This window comes from Camelus dromedarius, chromosome 2, assembly GCF_036321535.1.
Source record: "Camelus dromedarius isolate mCamDro1 chromosome 2, mCamDro1.pat, whole genome shotgun sequence".
NCBI lineage: Eukaryota > Metazoa > Chordata > Mammalia > Artiodactyla > Camelidae > Camelus > Camelus dromedarius.
Genome location: NC_087437.1, coordinates 119,654,986 through 119,677,105, shown reverse-complemented (window position 1 = coordinate 119,677,105; position 22,120 = coordinate 119,654,986). Strand labels below are relative to the sequence as shown.

At 55.6% G+C, this 22,120-nt stretch overlaps 1 protein-coding gene across 6 annotated transcripts in view; it reads right to left on the bottom strand.

The window, feature by feature from the left end:
• Positions 1-22,120, bottom strand: part of UBASH3A (ubiquitin associated and SH3 domain containing A) — a 39,940-nt gene that overhangs the window by 2,260 nt on the left and 15,560 nt on the right. Inside the window, exons 7-13 of one of the 6 annotated variants that reach the window (XM_064476233.1) lie at positions 17,233-17,383; positions 13,472-13,571; positions 10,774-10,896; positions 8,443-8,535; positions 4,252-4,396; positions 3,203-3,309; positions 523-632 (exon numbers count right to left, since the gene is read on the bottom strand). In XM_064476233.1, the coding sequence (XP_064332303.1) occupies positions 523-632; positions 3,203-3,309; positions 4,252-4,396; positions 8,443-8,535; positions 10,774-10,896; positions 13,472-13,571; positions 17,233-17,383 (829 nt within the window). The other 5 variants (XM_010994870.3, XR_010376821.1, XM_064476234.1 and 2 more) reach the window with 5 other exon arrangements.

Genomic DNA, 22,120 nt, shown 5'->3' with positions numbered 1-22,120 from the left:
GTCGGTCCAAAGGGCCCGTTATTCTCTGCACGTCCACCACCTGCTTGCCTTTTCAGCAAGTGTTTCCACGGCCCCGGCCCAGTGCCGGGTGCTCTGGCTGCTACGACCTGCCCTTGTGTTCTGTGGTGACTCCAACGGCGAGAGGGAGGGGATCCTTTCCATCCAGCAGCCCCGAGTCCCCAAAGCCAGCCAGCCAAGCAACTGTCCTTTCTCTCCCTATTCAAATCACGGACTCCTCGCCGGGCCATGTACTTAACCCCCAGAGCGGCAAGGAGTTACCACGGGAGCTGATTTCTAAATTCCTTGGTATTGTTTTTCATATCATCTTGGCAGCAAATGGCCAAAGTTACGATCAAGGTGACAGCCTCTCCCGTCAGCCTCCTGCATGTTCTAGGGGGACAGGCAGGTCCCTGCTGCCTGGGATGTCCGGACACTTATCTCCATCCTGAGGAGGGGGTGTGGCGACCCCAAATCCTCAGGCTGCTCGGCTGTGCTGCCCAAAGAGAAAAGAGGGGTGCGTACCTTTCTCACCAGCTGGGCGAAGTCCGCGCAGTCCCGGGGCGGCAGCTGGAGGAGGGGGCGGGTGCAGGAGTCCAGCGCCGAGCCGTGGCCCACGATCAGGGTGACGCCCGCTGCGGGACAGAGCACATCTCAAGGTCAGAGCAGGTGCAGAGAGTGCCTCTTATTAGACGGGGCCCCCAGCGTCGTTGGGTGGAGCACGTGGTGGTGCCGAGGCCCCGAGAGACCCGGCTGGAAGCAGCAGTAGGCGTGGCCGGTTGGAGCGCAGTCCGTGCAGTCAGCCCGGTGGTGTGTGAGCTCTTCCGAGCCTGTCACGTCCTCACGTGGGCCGGGGGGCTGGAGGGATGGCACGGCTGTGCTCCAGGCCGCCCTCCTGTCCAGGCCTCGTCCTGTGAGCTTGAGAGTTATCAGCTGGTTGTTACAACGGGCCTTGGAAGGCTCTGACTTTAGAGAAAATCAGGAGTCCAGGGAGGGGCGGGCCTCCCTTGGGTGACAGGACATGGGGCCAATGCTGGGACAAGGCCGGGCTTTGGGGGTTAGACCAGCCGAGTGAGTCAGGCAGACGCCTGAGGCCAGACCCACTGAGCTGCCTTAGGGGGAGATCAGAACACAGAGCTTCCTCTGAAAGCCAAGGCTGATGGCAAACTGGTCACGTAGCCTCTCCTGCGACTGTTACGTTCTCCCTCCATCGACACCCAGATGGAAGCCCCCATCCGCGTCTCCTGTGTTGTTTCCCATCAATGTCACACTCATGTCTTTGGCCCCAAAGTCATGGTGCGGCTGCCAGGAGGCTGCTCTGGGAGCCGGACACACAGGCCTGACCCCCGGCCCATGCTCTCCAGTGGGGTGACTTGGGCACGTGGCCTCTCAGCGCCTCTGGGCTTCAGAGTCTTGTGGCGTAAATGGCGGAAATGCTTCAGATCGCCCAGGAGGGCGAGGACTTAGCAGGTGAGGTCTGTGAGGGGCCCATGCCAGGCAGTCGGCAGGCATTTGCTGTCACCCTCCAGCCCCGCTGGATCTTCTGTTGCTCTGTCTGCTGAGCCACATGGCCCTCTCCTTCCCACCTTGCTCACGCCCTCCTCCTCCTGCTGGGCTGTCCTCTCCCTCCCAGTCCTCCTCACTCAACCGCTCAGGCACTGCATCCTGAGCGCCCGGCCACGTGCCACAGCCACAGATGGCTGGGTCTGCGTCCCTGCAATGAGCAGCCAGTGGACGGGGTTCTGCAGACACCAGAGGTGACGAAGCCATGCTTCCACCTGTGTGTCCAGAAGACCTCACGACTGTAGGGAGGGGCTCGGAAGGGAGGATCGTCCACAGACGCTGAAATTCAGCCTGGGACGGCGGAGGCTGGAAATGGGATAGGCGGAAAGAAGTAGGGTGGGGCCCCAGAGCGCAGGAAAGGCTCTGAGTTCATTCTGCCCCCCAGTGTGTGAGTCTGATGATTAATCGAATGGCACTAAGGTGTGGTTTCCCAAAGTTCCCTCCCCAGGGTGCCCATCAGGCAAAGCAGGCAACGGGGACCTCCTCGTGGCCGGGGTGGGTGGGGTGCTGGACACGCCCAGGTTTTGGGTCTCGAGCGGGTACCCCACGGTGTACGGGAGGGGGCCAGGGGTTCAGCTCTCCCTGATGTCCTGGTTCTCGGGGCCCTCCGTCCCCTGAGCCCCCCGGGACGAGGGGTGGAAAGAGTGCAGGTGGGGCGAGGGGGCCGGGGGTCTCTCATTGACTCTGCCTGAACTCTCCTTCCTGTTATTTAATATTCCAGATGCTTGCGCCCCTTTCGCTCCAAATATTCAACCCCCTGAGGGGAGAGCACGTGTCTTCTTCACTTAGATTTTCCCACAATGTTTTATCTGGTGCCCGACACACCGCTGATGTTCAGAACACACTCGCTAACTTCAGTTTCACAGGACTCGTTTTTCGTGTTTTACCGTGGACACCTTCACACAGACCCAGGGGGCCAATGTGCCGTGCGCCCCGTGCACCCGGCGTGGAGCCCCAAGAGCTGCTGCTGCCTTGCTCGCCCTGTGTCGTCTGTCTGCTGCCCCAGCCTCCTTTTCCAGGAAGTATTTTTTTTTTTAGACATTTTTATTGAAGTACAGTTGATGCGTAATGCTGTGTAAGTTACAGGTGTACAACGTAGTGACTCGCAATTTGTAGTTCTCCTCCGCTGGGGGTTATTATAAACCGGTGGCCAGACTCCCTGCTGCACGGTATATACTTGGAGCTGGTTTTATACCTGCTAGTCTGAACCTCTTACTGCCCCCCATGCGGCCCCTCGCTCCTCCCTCTCCCCATGGTAACCGCGGGTTTGTCCTCTCTGTCTGTGAGCCTGCTTCTGTGCTATAGTCACTAGTTTGCTGTATGTTTTAGATCCCACATGTAAGTGATGCCACACAGCATCTGTCTTTCTCTGCCTGACTTACCTCACTTAGCACAGTGCCCTCCAAGTCTACCCATGCTGCTGCAAATGGCAAAGCCTCATTCTTTGTACGGCTGAGAAATAGACCATCATGTGTAGTGCGCATACACCGCATCTTTACTGTCATCTGTCGATGGACATTTAGCGAAGTATTTTAAAGCGTATCCCAAACACAGCGCCGTTTCACGGGATACACCCCAGTTTGCATCAGTGAGATCCCAACCCCCAGGGGTTGCTGGGGCCCGGGGACGGCGGGGCACTCACCATCCTGCGGGCAGGCGCTGACGATCTGGCCCATGCTCACCGCACACCTGTGCACGAAGTCCTGGTAGCTCTCGGCCGGCAGGAGGGAGGCGAGGGGGAAGGCCGGCCTAGGGCAGAGCGGGGGCGAGGCTGCTGGCCGGGCCTGCTGGCACTTGGGGCAGAAGCAGCGAGACGGCTCTGCCTCCAGGCAGGGCTCACCGGCAGCAGCGAGACTCGGTTTTGAGCTCAAAACTGGCAAAAGGCTGCTGTTGGGGCTCCAGTGTCCCTTCTCCAAGAGCACCAGACAGGCTAGTGATGGCAGAGTCAGCCATGGGCAGAGAATGACCCAGGTCCTCTGGCAGACAAACTCCAGCCCGGCTCCCTGACCCTCTTCTCAACAGGCCCGACCTGTGGGCTTCGTGTCCAACCTTGGGGATGCAGTTTTAGCAAGAATCCTGCTAACTCAGTTTAGCCAGAATCCGCCACCCCTGGTATCTGATCACACAGAATATCTGATCAAATTCAGCTCCCCCCACACCCCGGGGAATGTCTGACCCCTGGCCCGCCTGTGGCAAGGATGTTCTATGTGCGTTTAGCAAGAATCACTGTATTCTCCTAGGATTTCCCTTCCCCCACCCTGCTCCCAGGCAAAAAAATCCCCACTTGGCCTTGTATGTGAATCCAATCTCTCTTTCCTGCTGCAAACCCCCATTGCAGTGGTCCCTCTTGAATAAAGCCTTCCCCACTGTCTTTAACAAGCGTCATGAATAAGTTTTCAATAAGAATGAGAAAACCCCAGCAGCAGTCGCCATGAGACCCCTCACCCGCAGCCCACGTGGGACCCCCACCCGCAGCCCACGTGGGACCCCCACCCGCAGCCCACGTGGGACCCCTCACCCGCAGCCCACGTGGGAACCTTCACCCGCAGCCCACGTGGGACCCCTCACCCGCAGCCCACGTGGGACCCCTCACCCGCAGCCCACGTGGGACCCCCACCCGCAGCCCACGTGGGACCCCTCACCCGCAGCCCACGTGGGACCCCCACCCGCAGCCCGCGTGGGACCCCTCACCTGTAGTCCATGCTGACGTTGAAATTCGCCTCTTTCAGCTCTTCCAAGGTCATGAGGGTCAAGGTGTTTTTGCCAGCCTCCCATTTGGTCCATTCAAAGATCCCGGGTTCCACTCTGATCTTTATTTTTTTCTCCAGTTTGAGCTCTGGACTCAACAGAATACAGACATTTATCAGCCTCAGTGTCCATTTTGGCCTTATGTCAATGAGTCTCTTCCTAGGTCTAAACCAAACCTTTGGAAAAAATGCAGTTTTTGTTGTTGAATGTTGTCCTGTGATTACGCACAGCCAGGACATTTCTCAGACAAAAACCATGGGCAGCTGGAGGCTATCAGATGGGTGAGAACCCCACTGTCCATCAGGAAGGGACAGAGTCTCCTGGGATCTGGGAAGTGCCCCACTGCTCGTCCTTGCGTCAAGGGGGACTTGGCCAAACCAAGACCCGTGGGAAAACAGCGAATCGTGGGGATTGTTAGTCCCAGGGAAGCGCCGTCCTGGTGGACGCTTGCACCGGCCTGAGCCAGAGCTGAAGGGGGAAAGGACTCACCTTCTGGAGCATTCTAGCCCTCACGACTCGCCCTTCCCTGGCATTGTATACCTTCACTAAGGGACCCATAAACTAAAGCCGCCTCTTTTGAGTGGTGGAAAAGAGACCTTAATGGTTTTGACTGAAATGGAGAAAAAGACATTAAATGCAAATGCTCGCAGTAAAATCAATCCCCAAAATGCATTTCAGGTCCAGGAAATGTGTTCCTTTGTCAAGCATGTTTAGAAAGGACAGTTAATAACCTATCATGAAAAGGAATCGGAGAAAGAATTTACATATACACGTGCAACTGAAACACGATGCTCTACACGAGAAACGAACACAATGTTGTAAATCTACTATGCTTCAATTAAAGCAATTTTTTTTAAAGAGAGTTAAGCCAGGTTGACAGGGCTCCTGGCCTCTCCTGCAGCCCATGAGGGGTTCGTGTCCACTGGGCACAGATGGCTTGAGGAAAGAGTTTGGAGAATTTCCCAGATGACGTCAGCCCCTCCTCCTGTCCTCTGCGCCACCCTTTGGGGAGCGGTCCACCCGGACATTGCCTGACGCGGTGCTGAGATGAAGGTTAACATTCTAGAGAAGCAGGATGGTCAGGCTGGAGGGCGCGTGAAGAAGGCTGGGTGTCCTTGCTTCTCTAGATTGACACATAGCTTCTGAATTTACGCTCGTTAAACCAGCTTCATCACCCTCATCATCGCATGCAGAGTAAAAGTCAGCGAGGGGTCACGTCAAAGACATCGACATGATCACTGTCAGAACACATCGTGGGGAGCTTTTTATTTTCTATGCAAGAGACCCAGATAATAGAAGTCAGAGACAGTGGAACAGATATGTTCCTAACGAGGGACCAGGAATAATGACAAAAAAAGGGTGAAGTTATGAAAAATGTTTTTGAAGCTCTCAGTTATATTCTTCTAAGGCCAAAAGAATATTCCTTCTCTCTCTCTCTCTCTTTTAATAATATCTTGTGGCCGTGGTTGGGAGGTTGGGTGGGCGAAGGGAGACTGAGAGCATCACTTCCTGACGACGTGGGAGGAAGTCATCCTCAGAGACATCCACCTGCTGGCCTGGCAGGACACAGGCCATCTCACTAGCCACAGGTGGAAATTGAAGTGTTTTTTTAGGTTAGTGGAAAAGTAGCAGCTTCCTGGGTGGGTTAGAACTAAATGAGCTCATTAAACGGTGGGTATAAAGGCGGGAGAGGGCAGGGGAGATTCGAGGACGCGCCTGTTTATCATGTATCCGTGTGTGTTTCTTGCTTTCTCCTTTCCACCTCTGGTTAGGACAGTGGTTGAATTAATTACAAATATATTGATCCTAAGCTATCTAGGGATAAATTTACTTCATCTCCAGTTTGCTTTGTTCCATCATGTTTACTAATAGAGCTATCAAATGGAAACACTTTTAGAGCAAACACAGCCGAGAGGGCTGGCCCAGCTACTAGGGGAAGCCCCAGCCTTCAGGTCACCACTTCTGCTCTCCCCATCACCTGCGATCAGGGGCAGGGCTGGAGGAACCACGCCTCCTTTCTTAGTCCTTCCTGAACGGAGTGGGGCCACTGATCGATCTGGACACAGAAATAGGGAGTCTGACACCAGGGGGCCTGTGTTTCCTGGGCGGGGGTCACTGCTCTGCAAAAGCAGCGATGGTACAACCTCCTTTCAATCTCTGTCCCCCAACACTAGACTCTACCACCCTGCGGCTGAATGAAACCCCAAGGGGAGTGTGAGTGTATATGCGTGTGTGTGTGTGTGTGTGTGTGTGTGGTCAGGGAGGGAGTGAGTTGTGTCCAGAGACGCCGTTTTTGCCTCAGGGCCCCCCCTCAACCCCGCGCCATCCTGAAGCCGCACACTGGGGGTCCGGGCCCTCCCTGGTCTGTTTAGCCGTTGGCCTCATGCTTCACCTGCACTCGGCTCCATCCCGCGTCGACAGCCCTGAGTTGCAGGGAAGCAATGCAATTACCATGTGAACCTCAACATAGGAGGGTGATGGGCGTTTCTCAGGCTCAGGGACCCAGAACACTGCCAGGGGCGTGCAGGTGAGAAACGACAAACGGGGGACGGCCTCAGGACGATATGCAGAGACACGTGGAAGGGGACTGGGATGAGATGGACTTCTCCCCTCACAAATCAGCAAGTGGCCAGGAAACAGCACATCTCTCAGAAGGCAGGAAAGGAACGGACTGGCCACCAGCCTGCAGGGGTCCGGTGCACGGATCAGGCCCATCCCTGGGAGGGATTCCCGACCGCATGCAGACTCGGGAAGGCGCTTCATTAGAGAGGACACACCGGGGCTGGGCCGGTGCACAGGCTGTGGGTTCACTGTCCTTTCAACAGCTCCTCCCGTGAGGGTTTCAGCCCTGCTGGCGGCCCTCTCTCTGACACTGCTCCAGGGACAGTGCTCGGCGACAGCATTATCTGCAAGACGGGCTGTCCAGCAGAAGCCTCCTGGCTCCTGGTCCCCCTCCTCCAGCGACGTGGCTTCCTCCCTGAACCTGACCTTGTCATTACCAGCAGCTGCCCCCCTCTCTACGCTCAGTGTCAGCCCCCCTCTGTCTCCAGCCGGCCCTCCCCTCTTTGCCGCTGCGTCTCCTTCATCCTCCAACTCCACGGACTCGCCCTCCTCCCCCCACCTCTACCTCCCTCCTGGCTCAGCTCAGGATCTCCGGTCAGTCACCGTCGCCCTCCTGTGCACACCCTCACTCCCTCTCGCCCCTTCTGGCCTCATCACGCTTCCTTCTCAGACCCGTCCAGGGTTAGAGCCGGCTCTTCCTGATTTGCCCCGTCCGTGCCTGGGGGACAGCCCCAGCCCAGCTGACGGGCCTCAGTGTAAAGTCGCTGACCTCCGTGTAAGCTCACTGACCTCAAGCAGTCGCCTTGTACGCCCCATCCGTGTCCTGGCCTGGCTCCCTGATGAGTACGTCATGCCTGCAGACCTCCAGCCGTCCCTCCCCTTCCTCACGCTCAGCTGGTGAGCTGACTTCCTGTGTCCCCAAGAGAGCGGAGGCCAGCCCCCTCCTCCACACACGCCCACCTGCTGCTCCTGCATCCACGCACTCTGCCCTCCGTCCCCTCGCTGTGGAGGGGGAGCTAGCCCACGTGCCCTCTTCCCCACACACGGAAGGGTGGGGACGGGCACAGACAGCGGGGCAGATCCAAGTCCTTCGGACCAAGCTGCTCTTCTCTGGCAGGAACCGGCTTCTTCCTGCCGGCGGAGAGCGCAGAAGGGTGCACCACTGGCTTCCCGCCGCCCAGCAGCCTCTGACGGCGCTGGACAGCTCCCGGAAGCCGATTCCCTGGCCCTGGGGGGTCACGTAATTCAGGCTTAAGAAGGGGTCACTGCAGTTCCCAGCTCTCTGGGTTTCTGAATACCCCTCCCTAGATTTTTTATTTTAAACACATGGCAGAAGCAGGCCAAAGGCAAAATTGGGATGGCCTGGCCCCCGGCACTCGATTCCAATCCTGACCCTCCAGAAGTGCTAATGGGCTCAGTGCCTGCTAGCAGGTCACGAGTGCTGGTGCATGGCCATCTGGTGACCTTATGTGACCATGCAGGCCACTCACCCAAGTCTGCCCTCCACTCACTCCCCGTCTCCTGGGAGAAGAGCCATAAGGTCAAGGCCACACGAGACGCTGAGACACTGACCTTCCAGGATGTGCTTGGCCGTCTGCACACAGCGGAGGGCGGGGGAGGTGAAGACACAGGTGACGCTGATGCCGCTGTCCAGGAGCGCTTCCCCTGGAAAAGAGCCCATGGAAAAATGGCCTCATAACTGACTCCCACCCCACCATGGTGGCAACTCCGATGAGTGGCTTATCCCCTGTGATGGGCAGGGTCTCAGGTGGCTCCAAGATGCCCGCCCCCGGTGCACACATCCTGGATAATCCCCTTGAGCGTCGGTGGGACTGACGACAGTGAGCCGGCACTGCCATGACCGGGTTATGCTACACAGGGGAAAGGGGATTATCGCAGGTGGGCCTGACCCATCCGGGTGGGCCTGACCCATCCAGGGGGGCCTGACCCATCCAGGGGGACCTGACCCATCCAGGGGGGCCTGACCCATCCAGGGGGACCTGACCCATCCAGGGGGGCCTGACCCATCCAGGTGGGCCCATCTGAAGCAGAGGCTTCTCCGGCTGGTCACAGAGAGAAGTCACAGGGATTCAAAGGAAGAGGGATTCGACGTGCAAGAAACTCTCTACTGCTGGCTTCAAAGAAGGAGGCACATGGCAAGGAATGCAGGTGGGCTCCAGGAACCCACACCCGGCAAGGCAGTGAGGACTTCAGTCCTTCATCTGCAAGGATCTGAATCCTCCCTCCAGCCTGATGAGTGAGGAGCTGCTTCCAGGAGGCTCCAGGTGGGATCTCAGCCCAGCCGGCACCTTGATTTCTGGGTTGAGACCCTGAGCAGAGACCCCCGCCACACTGTGTTTGTGTTTCTGACCCACAGAACCAAGAGCTGTGGGTGGGTGCTGTTTCAAGTTCACGGTGACCTGCTCGGCAGCGATGGAAACTCCAGACCCCCGAGGCTCATGGAAGGACGAGCCCGTAAACCACGTTTCCTGATCTTTGAGAAAGAAGGGGCACCCATCAGCACAGAATCTGTGCAGCATCGACGCCAGCAAGGCCGCCCTGGTGCCGTCGCGGGCTGGCGTGTCTCCCTGAATTCATATGTAGGGGCCCTAACCCCTAGTGCCTCACAGTGCACCTTCTTTGGACGTAGGGTCTTTAAAGAGGTGAGCAAGTTAAGACGAGGCCATTAGGGTGGCTCCAATCTAATCTGACTGGTGTCCTTATAAACAGGGGACGTTGGGACACAGAGACCGACATGCACAGAGGACACAGGGAGAGGGTGGTCTTCTATAAGCCAAGGAGAGAGGCCTGGAACAGCCTCCTCTCACAGCCTCAGAAGGAGCGTCCCTGCCGATACCTTGATCTCGGCCTTCCAGACTCCAGAATCGCGAGACAACACGTTTCTGTGACTTAAGCCACTCCATCTGTGGTTCTTTGTTGTGGCAGGCACAGGAAACAAATGCAGAGGCCAGCAGCTGCCCACACGTACACCCATTCACATGTGCCCCCACGGGGACTGCACAAACATCCGGGTGAGGATTCAGGCACGAGACACAGAGGTTTGTTACAGAAGGGTGTGCTCACACACACACACACACACGCACACGGACCACGGTGTGCGGTGCAGGAGGGAGCCCAGGCGGGCCCGGGGGGGGGGGGTCACATCCACCCGTGGAGGTCCTAGCTGTGTTACTCTCCCAACTCCAAGCTCAGGGACCGCACATCGGTAGCTTGAAACCAGCCATGGGGTGGGCACTGCGTTCACACCGCTGACATCAGCAGGTGCTGAAACTCAGGGCACCCCCGCCCTGCCCCGGCAGCTGCCAGCTGAGCGCCAACCATAGCCCCGGGTGAGGAGCCGGCGGTGCCGGCCCAGGGTGTCCCTTCAGTTAACCAGTGTGTGACTCGGGAAGCCCAGTGCCTTCCTGATTCTAGATTTGAGTTTCTTAATTCATAAAATGAAGACCAGATGAACACAGTGACCTCCTCTTTTCCAGAAGGTCAGTCACGTGGAACCAGAACCCCAGACAAAACAAAAGCCCCAAGTGACAGATTCTGGAGTAAAATCAAAGGGAGGCTGGGTTTTTTTTTTTTTTTTTTTAATATTTTAAACGACATCCTTAATGCACAGTGGTTGTTGGTTTTCTTCCTTCCCTCTCTTGTTCGTTCCATCCTTTCATCTCTCCCCACTTCCCCAGCCATCCACTTCTGGGTCAGATCTGAGCTTCCGCTTACTAGCTGTGTGATTTGGGCAACTCACTTAACCTCTCTGTGCCCCACCTTCCACATCAGCAGAGTGAGGGTAAGGCTCGTACTGACTCAAAGGACATGTCTCGAGGGCTCAGTGCTCGTTAGTGACCATCGTCGCTGTGATAAGGCTACTAGAAGAAGCCCCAACCATACCTGCCATTCTGGACTGGAAGATTCCACAAGACGACAATGGTGGGTCGTTTTCAAAGTCTTTGATCCCACAGCTCCGCCTGGGCAGACTGCGAGGGAAGTTGAGGTCTGGCCGGTAGTATCTCCCTAAGGCGTAAACAAGCACCAATCGTTCAGCGCTGCCGAGTCAGCGCCCATGTGCCCCACCAAGCTCTCAGGAGCACGCCCCCCACTAGAAACAGGGCAATGATTTACATCGTTGTCAACGTTACTTTTTGTTTGTTTGATTTCTGTTTTTCCCTCTAACAAGTTCTGCGACGTGGATTCGGTTTCAGGAGAAAATCTGACCTGCTGCGCACACATTTCCTCAAACAGAGATAACGTATTTTGGCCACAGGAACCACAAAACCCCTGTCCTCTCATGACCCCTCCCGGAGATCCTGATTAAGAACCAAGTGTGTCCATGACTGACAGAGCTTAACTTGATAAGAATCTCAAATTGGCATTAATTAATTAGGTGACATTCGACCCATCCCTGTAGCTTTAAGGGGTCACACTGCCTACGGGATGGAACCCAGACAGCCAGAGAGGGTCCTGCTCTGTGCCTCATTCAGCCAGTTGCTGGAAGTAGGACTGAGAATCACGGGGCTTCCCTGGGGCTCCCCCAGTTCACCCATTCATAGGCTCAGAGCATCTTGGGTCACTTTGAGTTTGACCTTGAGCTCTGAGATCCGATGGTCTGGTGCAAATCCTGGTATCATCCGTTACCACTTGTGTGACTAGAGGCGACTGACTTAATCTCTCTTATCAGTACAAAGGGGGAAATGATAGATGTGTCTGAACGAATTAGTGGGTTAACGCCCAGAGCCCTGAGCCCAGCTCAGAGTAAGCGGTCAATGAGAGGTAGGTCTGCTCTCACCCTCAGACCATCGGTTGTCCCTGCGGAGGACACTACGCTGCACCAGCGCTCCTCGTGGCCCCCCAGCGGCCGGTCCTCCCATCAGAGGCCACTCTGCAGGTCTTGGTTATTAGGTTCCACGCAAGATTTTTCTGGAAGCTGACTCCCTGGAATTTCCATTGGCAGAGACTTTGAACCGTAAGCTTAAATGAAATGCCAAAGCGTTAGCTGTGTCCACAAGGAAAGGTGGAATCTGTTCTTCATTTAAGGAGAAGTTCCACCACTTGTATCATATTCTCAAAGGCGTCTGTGATTCCCAAATGTTTGCCCTCATCGACTCTTTATCTGTGGTTTCTGTGTGAGGCAGAGAGCAGAGCTCAGAAGCAGAGGGCACCTGGGGGAAGGTCAGATCCTGCAGGGAGTAGGGTCCGAGTGAACAGGGCTGCGTGGGGCGAGCCCTGCGGGGGAGTGAGAGGCCATAAGAGGGTGTGGGCGCTTGGGCCAGACGTGAGCAGAAGCGAGGAGGGACTCTGGAATCCGAGGAGGGGTCAGCAGTGCCCCCAAACACCCCGTGGTAATTCATCGAACGATGCCACTTGGAGACTCCAGACCAACTAGACATCAGCATCCACTTTATCGGGGTTTTCCCGCCTGGTGAGACACTGCCAGCGGCTCCCTTTACCTGGGGAATTTCCAGTGCCTTTTAATATTTCCCCTTAGATGTGCCTCGATCTCTGGTATAGAGGACCGAACACTTTCCTGTTTTCATGAAGCCCAGTCACTGTCCTTGATGTCGGTTGGTTGGTTTGGCTCCCAGGCCACCACCACTGACGGCTGTGCCGTTTCAGCCTGCAGTTTCCATACCGGTTTTACTGCAGGAAAGTTCCTTACAAGTCAGTGCATCCTCTGATCCACCTGCGTCTTCCTCGAGCCTTTGTGCCTCTACCTGATCCTGCTTTGTGCAGACAACCTTAGGCTCAGGTCTGTGGGTTCTCGGAGGTGTGGCCGTGATCTAAACCGCTCAGAACTTCTTGTGCGTGCTGGTCGTCTATCTGCCGATGCCTCCCCTGATTCATCCCCCTTCTTGGCCTGCTGGGCTCCTGGAGGGCCCCCCTAAAGGGCTCAGCAGGTCCAGCCAGTGTGAATAGACTTCATCCCTGCGTTCATCGGATACTTTCATTTACGTAACTATCCGTGGCTTAGAAATCGTGGCGCTGCGGACTTTCCACCAGGGGATGTGCGTTGATACAATCGCGGGTCAGTACAGAGACTGCTTGTGGGTATTTTGTTTTTACAAGCCCTGTTCTTAGCTCTTGGCATCCTGGGGGGTGAAGTTGGTATAAACACCAGACACGTTAAAAAAAAATGCCCTTCTGTTGAGCAACATGGCCACACATGGTAGGGAAGTGACCCCCGCAGGGAAGGTGGGCTCAGAGAGCTGCAGCTGTGAGATTGCAGGATGGGGTGCGTGCCGCAGCTGAGGGTTCCGAGGCTGTAGGTCAGAGTGACCCGCTCTCAGGTCAGCGCCGCACCCACCTGCCAGCCGCCCGGACACACAAGGCTGCCCGTGCGTCACACCAGCAGACCTGCTTAATCTTGAAACCATTCCTCATCTCCTGCAAAGCATTAAGATACTTACAGACTGCATCCACACTCGAATGCGTATGTGTGGTGCCAGGGGCAAGGCGGGGCGCTCAGACGGTCCATGCGCGGTCACTCTGAAGAACGGTGCCCCGGGGGCTCTGGCTAGGAACACTGAGACGCGATCTCATCTGTTAAGTCTGTCTAATTTCTGTGTCTGGGTTCTGCCAGAACTCCACCTACCGTCCAGAGTGGAACACTGCTGCAGCCACGACTTCCCGAAGATTTGGTCCAGTCTCTCGCCGTGGCGCACCACCAAAATGCTCTTCCTCGCTGCCGTGGCCTGGAGCGGCGGAGAGAAGGGCACGTGCGCTTTAACACCCACATGGTTAGACTTGCCCCACACATCTCCCCTCATCCCAGGGCTGGACCGGGCGCCACCTGCCTCCCTCCTTGTGCAGCAGCTCCCGCCCGTGTCACCAGAGCCGTGACGGTGAAGGGGACGAGGAATTGCAGGTGGAGAACGCTTCAATTTCTGGCGACTTTTAATTTTATGGGCATTATCACGTACACAGGAAATGGAAAGACGGTGGAACAACCCACCCCACAGCACATCCAGTGTCTACTCTCCTGTCCTCCAAGCCCTCACCCCTTGTCTCAGTCCCTTCAGGCTGCTCTAATGATGTGCCCTGGCTGGCTTAGGAGCAACAGGGATTTACGTCTCACAGTTCCGGGGACTGGGAGTCTCAGGGTGCCCAGGAGTCTCAGGGTGCCCGGGGTCAGCGTGCAGTGCAGCTGGGTGAGGGGGTCTCGGCGTCTTTCTCATCAAGTCACTAATCCCAGTCACGAGGGCTCCACCCTCATGACCTAACCACCTTCCAAAAGCCCCCACCTCCTCACGTGTCACATGAACCAACAGGATTTCACCATGTGAATTGGGGGGGGGCACAAATACGCAGCCCACCGCATCCCTCCACAGTGACTTCTTAGGGCATTACCTGTATCTGTCTAAAAGCAACCATATGTGTACACATGACATTATAGTGATGTATAGTATTATAGATTATGTAATGCACCTCATATGATAGACGTGTGTAATCAATGTGCGTGTGTGTATACATATACATATATAAATATATAGATCTTCCTTGACTCATGGTGGGGTTACGCCTCCATAAACCCATCGTAAATTAAAAATCTCTTAAGTCAAACATGCATTTAATACACCCAACCTACCAAACATCATAGCTCAGTCAACCTGAACTTAACCGTGCTCAGAACACTTTCATTAGCCTGTGGTTGGGCAAAATCACCCAACACAAAGCCTATTTATAATAAAGCGTTGAAAGTCGTGTGCAATTGATTGAATTCCCAACAGAAAGTGAGAAACAGAATGGGGGGCTCAGTCCGGCACGGCTCTCAGTGCGTCGGTGGTTCGCCCTCGTGATCGCGCGGCTGACGGCGAGCGGGGGCTGCCTCTGCCGCGCAGCACGAGGGAGGATCGCGCTGCGTATCGTTAGTCCAGGGGAAGAGCCACACTCAAAACGCAAGTATTCAAAATTCCACCAAATGCATGTTGCCTTTGCACCATAGGAACGCTGAAAAACGGTCAGTCGAACCTTCTGTACATATCTTTCTTTTCTTTCTTTCTTTCTTTCCTTCCTTCCTTCCTCCTTCCTTCCTTCCTTCCTTCCTTCCTTCCTTCCTTCCTCTTTTCTTCCTTCCTTTCTTTCTTTCTTTCTTTCTTTCTTTCTTTCTTTCTTTCTTTCTTTCTTTCTTTCTTTCTTTCTTTCTTTCTTTCTTCTTCCTTTCTTTCTTCCTTTCCTTCTCTGTCTCTCTCTCTTCCTTCCTTTCTTCCTTCCATCCATCCATCCATCATAATCTCTGTTGCTGGGACTCATCCTCCTCCGAGGGGCCCTCCAGGACCAGCCTGGTTTGGTGTGTTAAAGGTGGCTCCCCGCCTGGTGCCAGGGCATGTGCTCAGCTCTGAGCGCTGGGGGGTGGAGGCCTGCATCCATCCTCTTGCTTCTTTCTTGCTGGCCATTCTTCCTTCCCACAGCTGGTGGTTTTCTGTTTGGCTGGGTGCTGGGGGAAACGGCGTTTTGTTTCACCCTGTATACCTTCCTTTGGCAGGAGAAAGGCCCTGATGGAGGTCAGCAGCGTGCGGCCAGGGGAGCAGCAGGTCGGTCTGAGGCAGCCCTCCTTTGCGCTGGGCAGGGGCTCGATGGCCTTTGAGACTCACAACTGCAGGGAGCATGGCCACCTCTGTTCTTGGGGAGGTCAGTGCTTTGGTGAATTAACCCAAGGGTCACCTCCAGGCTGTGATGTGGGGTGACTTTGAGAAGGAGCAAAGGATGTTTGGCTCTGGATGCCAATGCCCACCCAGGGTAGTTCCAAGGGCAAGGCTGTCTTTCGTCTTACAGCTCAAGTCTGTCCACATGGAATTGCCGGTACTGATGCCAGGGCACCTTGTCCATCCCATCCCCTGCTGGGGCTGATCCCCGAGTGGGTTGTGGGGCACACACGGGCCCCAGCGCTGGTCTGCTTGCTGACTGTCTCAAAGTGTCGCCGCTGCCTCGGGCTGAGGTTTTGGGTTTGAGGCATTCCTTCCCTGGAAGAGCCAGAGCATCTGAATTTCAAAGCACAGAGGTTTGCAATCGGAGTGTAATAATCAAGGGAAAGGCCCATGGGGACCGGGATGGACTCATCTCCAGGGTCTCCAGGATGGCAGACCGAAGGTGTGGATGCCTTTCCCGGGACGGCGGTAACGAAGCACCCACTGGGGGCTGGAAACAAAAGAAACTTATTCTCTTCCAGTTCCGAAGGCTGGAAGTCCAGAATCAAGGTGTTGCAGGGCCAGGTCCCCTCAGAGGCTCTAGGAGAGGGCCCTTCCTGCCTCTTCCAGCTGCCGGTGGCCCTGGCATCCTCAGCATGTGGCGGAAGGTCCAGTCTCTGTCCCGTGGTCACAGGGCTGCTCCCTGCGTGCCTGTGTCTCCTCGTCTGTGGGCTTCACTTCCCCTCATTTCCTGTTTGAGGATGGTGGTAATTAGATTTCAGGCCCGTAGGCTAATCCAGGACCATCTCCCCGTGGAGATCCTTATCTCAGCCCCACACGCAAAGACCCTTTTCCTCATGACATTCGCAGGTGGCAGGAGTCAGGACCTCACGTCTTCGGGGCCACGATTCAGCACACTGCGCGTCCACCTCAGCAAGCCCGTGGGCACAGCTTTCCTTTCCTACCACCCGGAAGGGGCGAACTCGGACCAGGGGAGGGCTCCGTTCACGGCGATGGGGCCAGTTCTCCCCCATGTGAAGCACCAGCACATTCAGACAGAGGCCGAGCTTGGGGCTGAGCCTCTCAATTCAGCTTCTCCCCTCCTTCAACCTGGAAAGCAGGGTGTAGCCTCGGGGAGCCCCCACCTGAGTCCGTGCCTGGTCTCCTCCCCTGCAGCGAGTACGGGGCGGCCCCATCTTCGTCTGTCTGTGACTGGCAGGAGCCTGGCTCACAGGCAGTAGCCCCTCTTCCTGGGCCGTCCTCCCCCACCGAGGACCTGGCTAAAGAGATCACCCCGTTGCCCTCCCAGCATCCCAGTGTCCTCTGCCCTGGGCTCAGTCTTGTCTGGCCTGGAGGCAGCCGCTGGGAGGCTGGTGGGTTCTTGGTGGGAGCCAGCTGGCTGTTGAGAGAATTAGGGTGGAGGAGGGGATTCCTGGAGGGCCGTGTCCTGCCCCATTCCTGCCCCTGGTCCTGGCACTATGACTGGCCAAGCTACAGACATGAACTACACGTTCTTGCAGACAGTGTGTGTGTGTGTGTGTGTGTGTGTGTATAGGGGTCACTCTCTGCCCAGGGTGGACAAGACAGAGCAACCCAGAGGCAGACAGATGGGTCCCCTGCTGACCCACCCGGCTCTGAGCTCAGGGTGGCAGGGTCTCCAAACAGAAGCCGCACCCTAGGGTCTGTGTACACCTGGAGTTGACACCGAGCGCAGTTGTACTCAGCTCACTTTGACATCAAGGGGCCTGGTCACCTGTAGGGACTGAAGGCTGCAGACGCTCCAGGACGTGGGCGGAGGGTGAGGCTCCCCATTTCGTCTGCCACTGGCTTCGCCGTCCTTTCTGGAGCTCAGGTCCGCGGCCAGACTGAAGGTGTACGTCCTGTGGGAGGAGAAGGGGATGCCGTGTGGGGCAGACACGGGAAGCCCCTGTCAGCACGTGCTTGCGAGGGTACAGGAAGCGGTGGGCGGGTTAGGCCATCACACCCCGCTATGAGCTGAACTGCGTGCCCTTGAAGTTTACAGTCTTGACCCCTGGGACCTCCAAAGGTGCCCCTGTGTGGAGGTGGGGCCTTTAAAGGGCTGATTCAAGTAAAAAGAGGCTGCTAGGGTGGGTGCTGATTCAATCTGGCTGGTGTCCTAATGAGAAGGGCGGTCAGGACACCGACTCGCACAGAGGGACGACTGTGTGAGGACTCAGAGGAGCGGCATCCCCGCGCCAAGGAGAGGCCTCAGGGGAAGCAGCCCCATCTTGGATGTCCAGCAGCCAGGACTGTGAAAGAATGAGCTCTGTCACTTAAGCCGCCCGCCTATGGTGTCTTGTTAGGGACCGGAGCAAACCAGCACATCACCCTCTTCAGGCCCATCTTCTGACACAGCCGAAGGTGTAAAGGTGGCTGTGGCTGGGAGACGGGGACAGGCGAGCAGAGCAGGCACGTTCTGCACCGTGGGAACGCCCCGGAAAGGCCCAGACTAGTCAGCGGGTGGGTGCAGCCGAGAGAAATTTCTCCTTGTCCGTGGATCAGGAAAGGTGCCCCTGGGGTGGGCTGGTGTTCAGGAGCTCTGGGGACGGCTGAGGGCAAAGGTCACAGCACACCAGCGCCATGAGAACTCTAGAAAGTGAGTGGGGGACGCCGAGGGGAGGGATGACGGAGGGGCCGGAGGAGGAGTGTGAGTGAGGAAGGAGCCCGTGGTCACGGAAATCCTCCGAGGGCAAGAAATGACTGGGCGCCCCAGGGAAAATCCATGTTATAAAGGGAAAGGTCATCTTCATCAACTCGATCCAAAAACAATCTACAACCACTTCTGGTTCCCTTTCCTGCCGGATCTGAACACCCATGCTGGTGGTCGCAAAGGAGTGCCACTGCAGCTGTCCTGACAGTGCGGGCAGCCTGCTGTATGTAGCATGCGGGCTGGGTTCAAACCAGGCTGATTAAAATAAAAACATACAATCAGAGCAGAGCGATGGGCAGGAGCTGGAGAGGGAGATGGGCAAGAGAGCTTGTGCTTGGTTTTGCTTTGAGGGTGACAGCATGTTTGTTTGCGGGTGGCCACCCTTGGGGAAGGTCTTGGGACGGCAGATGATGCTGGCACAGTGCTCTGGGGGAGGGGGCACTGGAAGCCCAGGAGGGATGGGATTTGGTAAGTTGGCCAGGAGTTTGGACCATTAGTCTAATGGGTGGGAGACGGGCAGGTGGGCCCAGAGGCCGCAGGTGGCAAGAGATGGTGGACGCTCTTCTGACGCCCACCCATCACGGTGCCTGGAATGAAGACGGCAGCGGGTCAGACACAAAGCAACCGGCCAGCAGAGCATCCAGGGATGCCTGGGCCTTTGATGCTAGTGGAAGAGGAGGCAGGTAATCTGCTCACCTGAGTCACTGGTAAGGGAACTTCATCTTAATTACTATTTTCTGAAAAGCCTTGTTCCCATCTTGCTCTTTATTTTATTTATCATTATTATTATTATTATTTTTAATTGAATTATAGTCAGTTACAATGTGTCGGTCTCTGGTGCACAGCACAATGTCTCAGTCATACATATACATACATGTATTTGTTTTCATTAAAGGTTATTACAAGATATTGAATATAGTTCCCTGTGCTGTACAGAAGAAACTTGTTTTTATCTATTTTTATATATAGTGGTGAACCTTTACAAATCTCAAACTCCCAAATTTATCCCTTCTCACCCCCTTTCCCTCAGTAACCATAAGATTGTCTATGTCTGTGAGTTTGTTTCTGTTTTGTAGATGAGTTCATTAGTGTCTTCTTTTTTCTTTTTTTTAGATTCACAAATGAGAGATATCATATGGTATTTTTCTTTCTCTTTCTGACTTATTTCACTTAGTATGACAATCTCCAGGTCCATCCATGTTTCTGCAAATGGCATTATTTTATTCTTCCTTATGGCTGGGTAGTATTCCATTGTATAAATAAACCACAGCTTCTTTACCCAGTCATCTGGTGATGGACATTTCAGTTGTTTCCATGTCTTGGCTGTTGTCAATAGTGCTGCTGTGAACATTGAGGGGCACATATCTTTTCAAATTAGAGTTCCCTCCAGACATATGCCCAGGAGTGGGATTGCTGGATCATATGGTAAGTCTTTTTTTAGTTTTTTGAGGAATCTCCATACTGTTTACCATGATGGCTGCACCAAACTACATTCCCACCAACAGTGTAGGAGGGTTCCCTTTTCTCCATCTTGCTCTTAAGTTGTAATGTATTTATGATTTTTAACCTACAGAAGCCTTAAATTTCAAGCATTTAATCATCCTTATTAATGACGGGTCTGTTAAGTTTCACTCTAAGATGTGTCCACCTGCTTCTCTGCTTTCAAAGCTCTCCCCAGTCCAGCATTCAGACATACTGTCATTTAAACTGCCTTCTATTTTGAAATGATTTTCTTTCTCTCTCGAGTTCTCTTCTCTGTCAGGAGCTGACTTCAGTGTATGCTGTGAGGTCACGCAGGGCACCATTTATTGTGAACCCATTTACGCTCCTGTCTCTGAGGCGCCCAGCAGACACAACCTCCCAGTACGCCGGGTCTCTCCCCCTGCCATCCACCTGTTCCCTGGAGCTGCCTTTTCCCTTTCCTTCCAGGCGGTACCATATCACATGCAGACGGCGTGTTTTTACTATCTGGCAGGGTAAGTCTCTCCTCTCCTCATCTTTACTGTTCAAAGTGTTCTCAACTCTCCTCTCCTGTTTACTCTCCCAGATAAACTTTTCAATCATTCAGTGAAGGCCCAACAAATGATCCCCTTGGGACTGTCCCTCGAATGTCACGAAACCTGGAAATGACGGACAGGATTGATTTTCTCCATCATGAACGTGGTGTTTCTTCTTACTCAGCCCATCTGTAAATGTCTGCCTTTCTCGCAGAGGGGCCCCAAGTCCCAGATTCTCACAAAGCTGACGGCAGTCCAGGCGTCCCTCCGGAGACCCCAGCAAGGTCCCGCGCTGGGAGGGGCATCGTTGCTCCCGAGTCTCAGCGGCCCTGGGGCTCAGGCCACCTGCCTGTCACCCCGCAGCCGCCCGGCCCGCCCTCCGCGCCCGCGGTGGTTGGACGTTGGCAACGCGTTTCCGAAACCGGCTGCAAGCGGTGCCTTCCCTTCGCCTGCTGCTTCCTCTGCGGCCTTGAGCCCCTTTTGGCGGGACGGCGGCATTCAGGGCGGACGGGTCTACTGGGCTCGCGTGCGCCCCCGCGGCCGGTGTCAGCGCGCAGAACCCGGGGGCTCCCGCTCCCACCGGCGGGCGCTCGGGCCGCCGCGCTCCCCCCGCCCCCCCCCTCCCCCGCAGGCGCGCCGCCGCCCACCGCGCGGCGGCTTCCTCTTCCCGGAGGCGGGCGGCCGCGGTGCAGGTGGCACGGGTCTTTATCTATAAATAACATCTGTGCAGTTTACAGTCAGAGAGAAAACGGAATCTTTTTTTGGAGGGCGAGGCTTTCAAATGAAACATGATCTAGGTTGGCGACGAGAGGGAAAGGAAAGAACCTAGCATTTTAGTATTTCCGTTTTCCCCTAAACTTCAGAGGCCCAGTGCACGGTTCACCTACAGTGTGCGGGCCGTTAGGGCTGCCGCAGCGAGGCGCCAGGCGGCGGCTCACCAGCCGACCTCCTCCTCTCGGGTCCGGGGGCTGGGAGCCAAGGCCAAGGTGGGGCGGCGCTGGCTCCTCCGAGGCCTCTCGCCTTGGCTTGTGGATGCCGTCTCCTCCCTGTGTCCCCACACGGTCACCCTTCTGTGTGTGTCTCAGGCCCAGTTTCCTCTTCTTACAAGGTCACCAGTCAGATGGATCAGGGCCCAGCCTGATGATCTCACTCTATGTCCATCACCTCTTTAAAAACCCACCTCCAAATACAGTCACATTCTGAGGTGCCGAGGGTGAGGATTTCAACATTTGAATTCTGGGGACGCAATGCAGCCCACGACAGTGCTTCACTATGTCTGAGCTACCTGCCACCAGCTCGCACTGTGGTTTTGGAAAGTCACCGGGTATGTACTGTTTGTAATCTCATCCTGGCCAGAAGGAGACGGAAGGTTCTCTGAGCGCGAACATGTGCGGCTCCTCCGCTCTCTGTGCGAGGGGGGTGCCACGTCCGTCCTTCTCTGTGGAGAGTCGAGAACTGCTGTGATTCCTGAATACTCTCCTCCACCACTGTCCCTCTGGTCACCTCTGAGCCTTCTCTTCAAGGTAAGGAGCAAAGACTGCAGGCTCATTTTGTTGTCCTGTGAATCCGGACTCCCGAGCTCTTGCCCCAAGGCCGCATCGCCACGTGAAGGCCAGCCGTTCTCCCTGCTGGCTTGCCTGTGCCGAGTGCGGACCCTGTGCTGACACTGTCGGGGATACTGGTCCAGCGTCTGAACCGCGGTCTGTCTGTCCGCCATGCAGGTAGCCTTGGGACAGTGCCGTCTGACCACACTGCCCAGTGCTCAAAAGACCAGTGATGTGCCTAGACATTCTAGGGCCATTTCTGATCTTAAAGGCTTTAAGTGTTTAATAAAGTACAACTTTGGCAGCTTTAGAAGACTTAGCTGGGACAGCTGAGTCTGACAGCAGGGTGGTTCCCTGCCTTTCTGCCCACAGTCACATGACACACTGTCTCACTGCTGCTCCAGT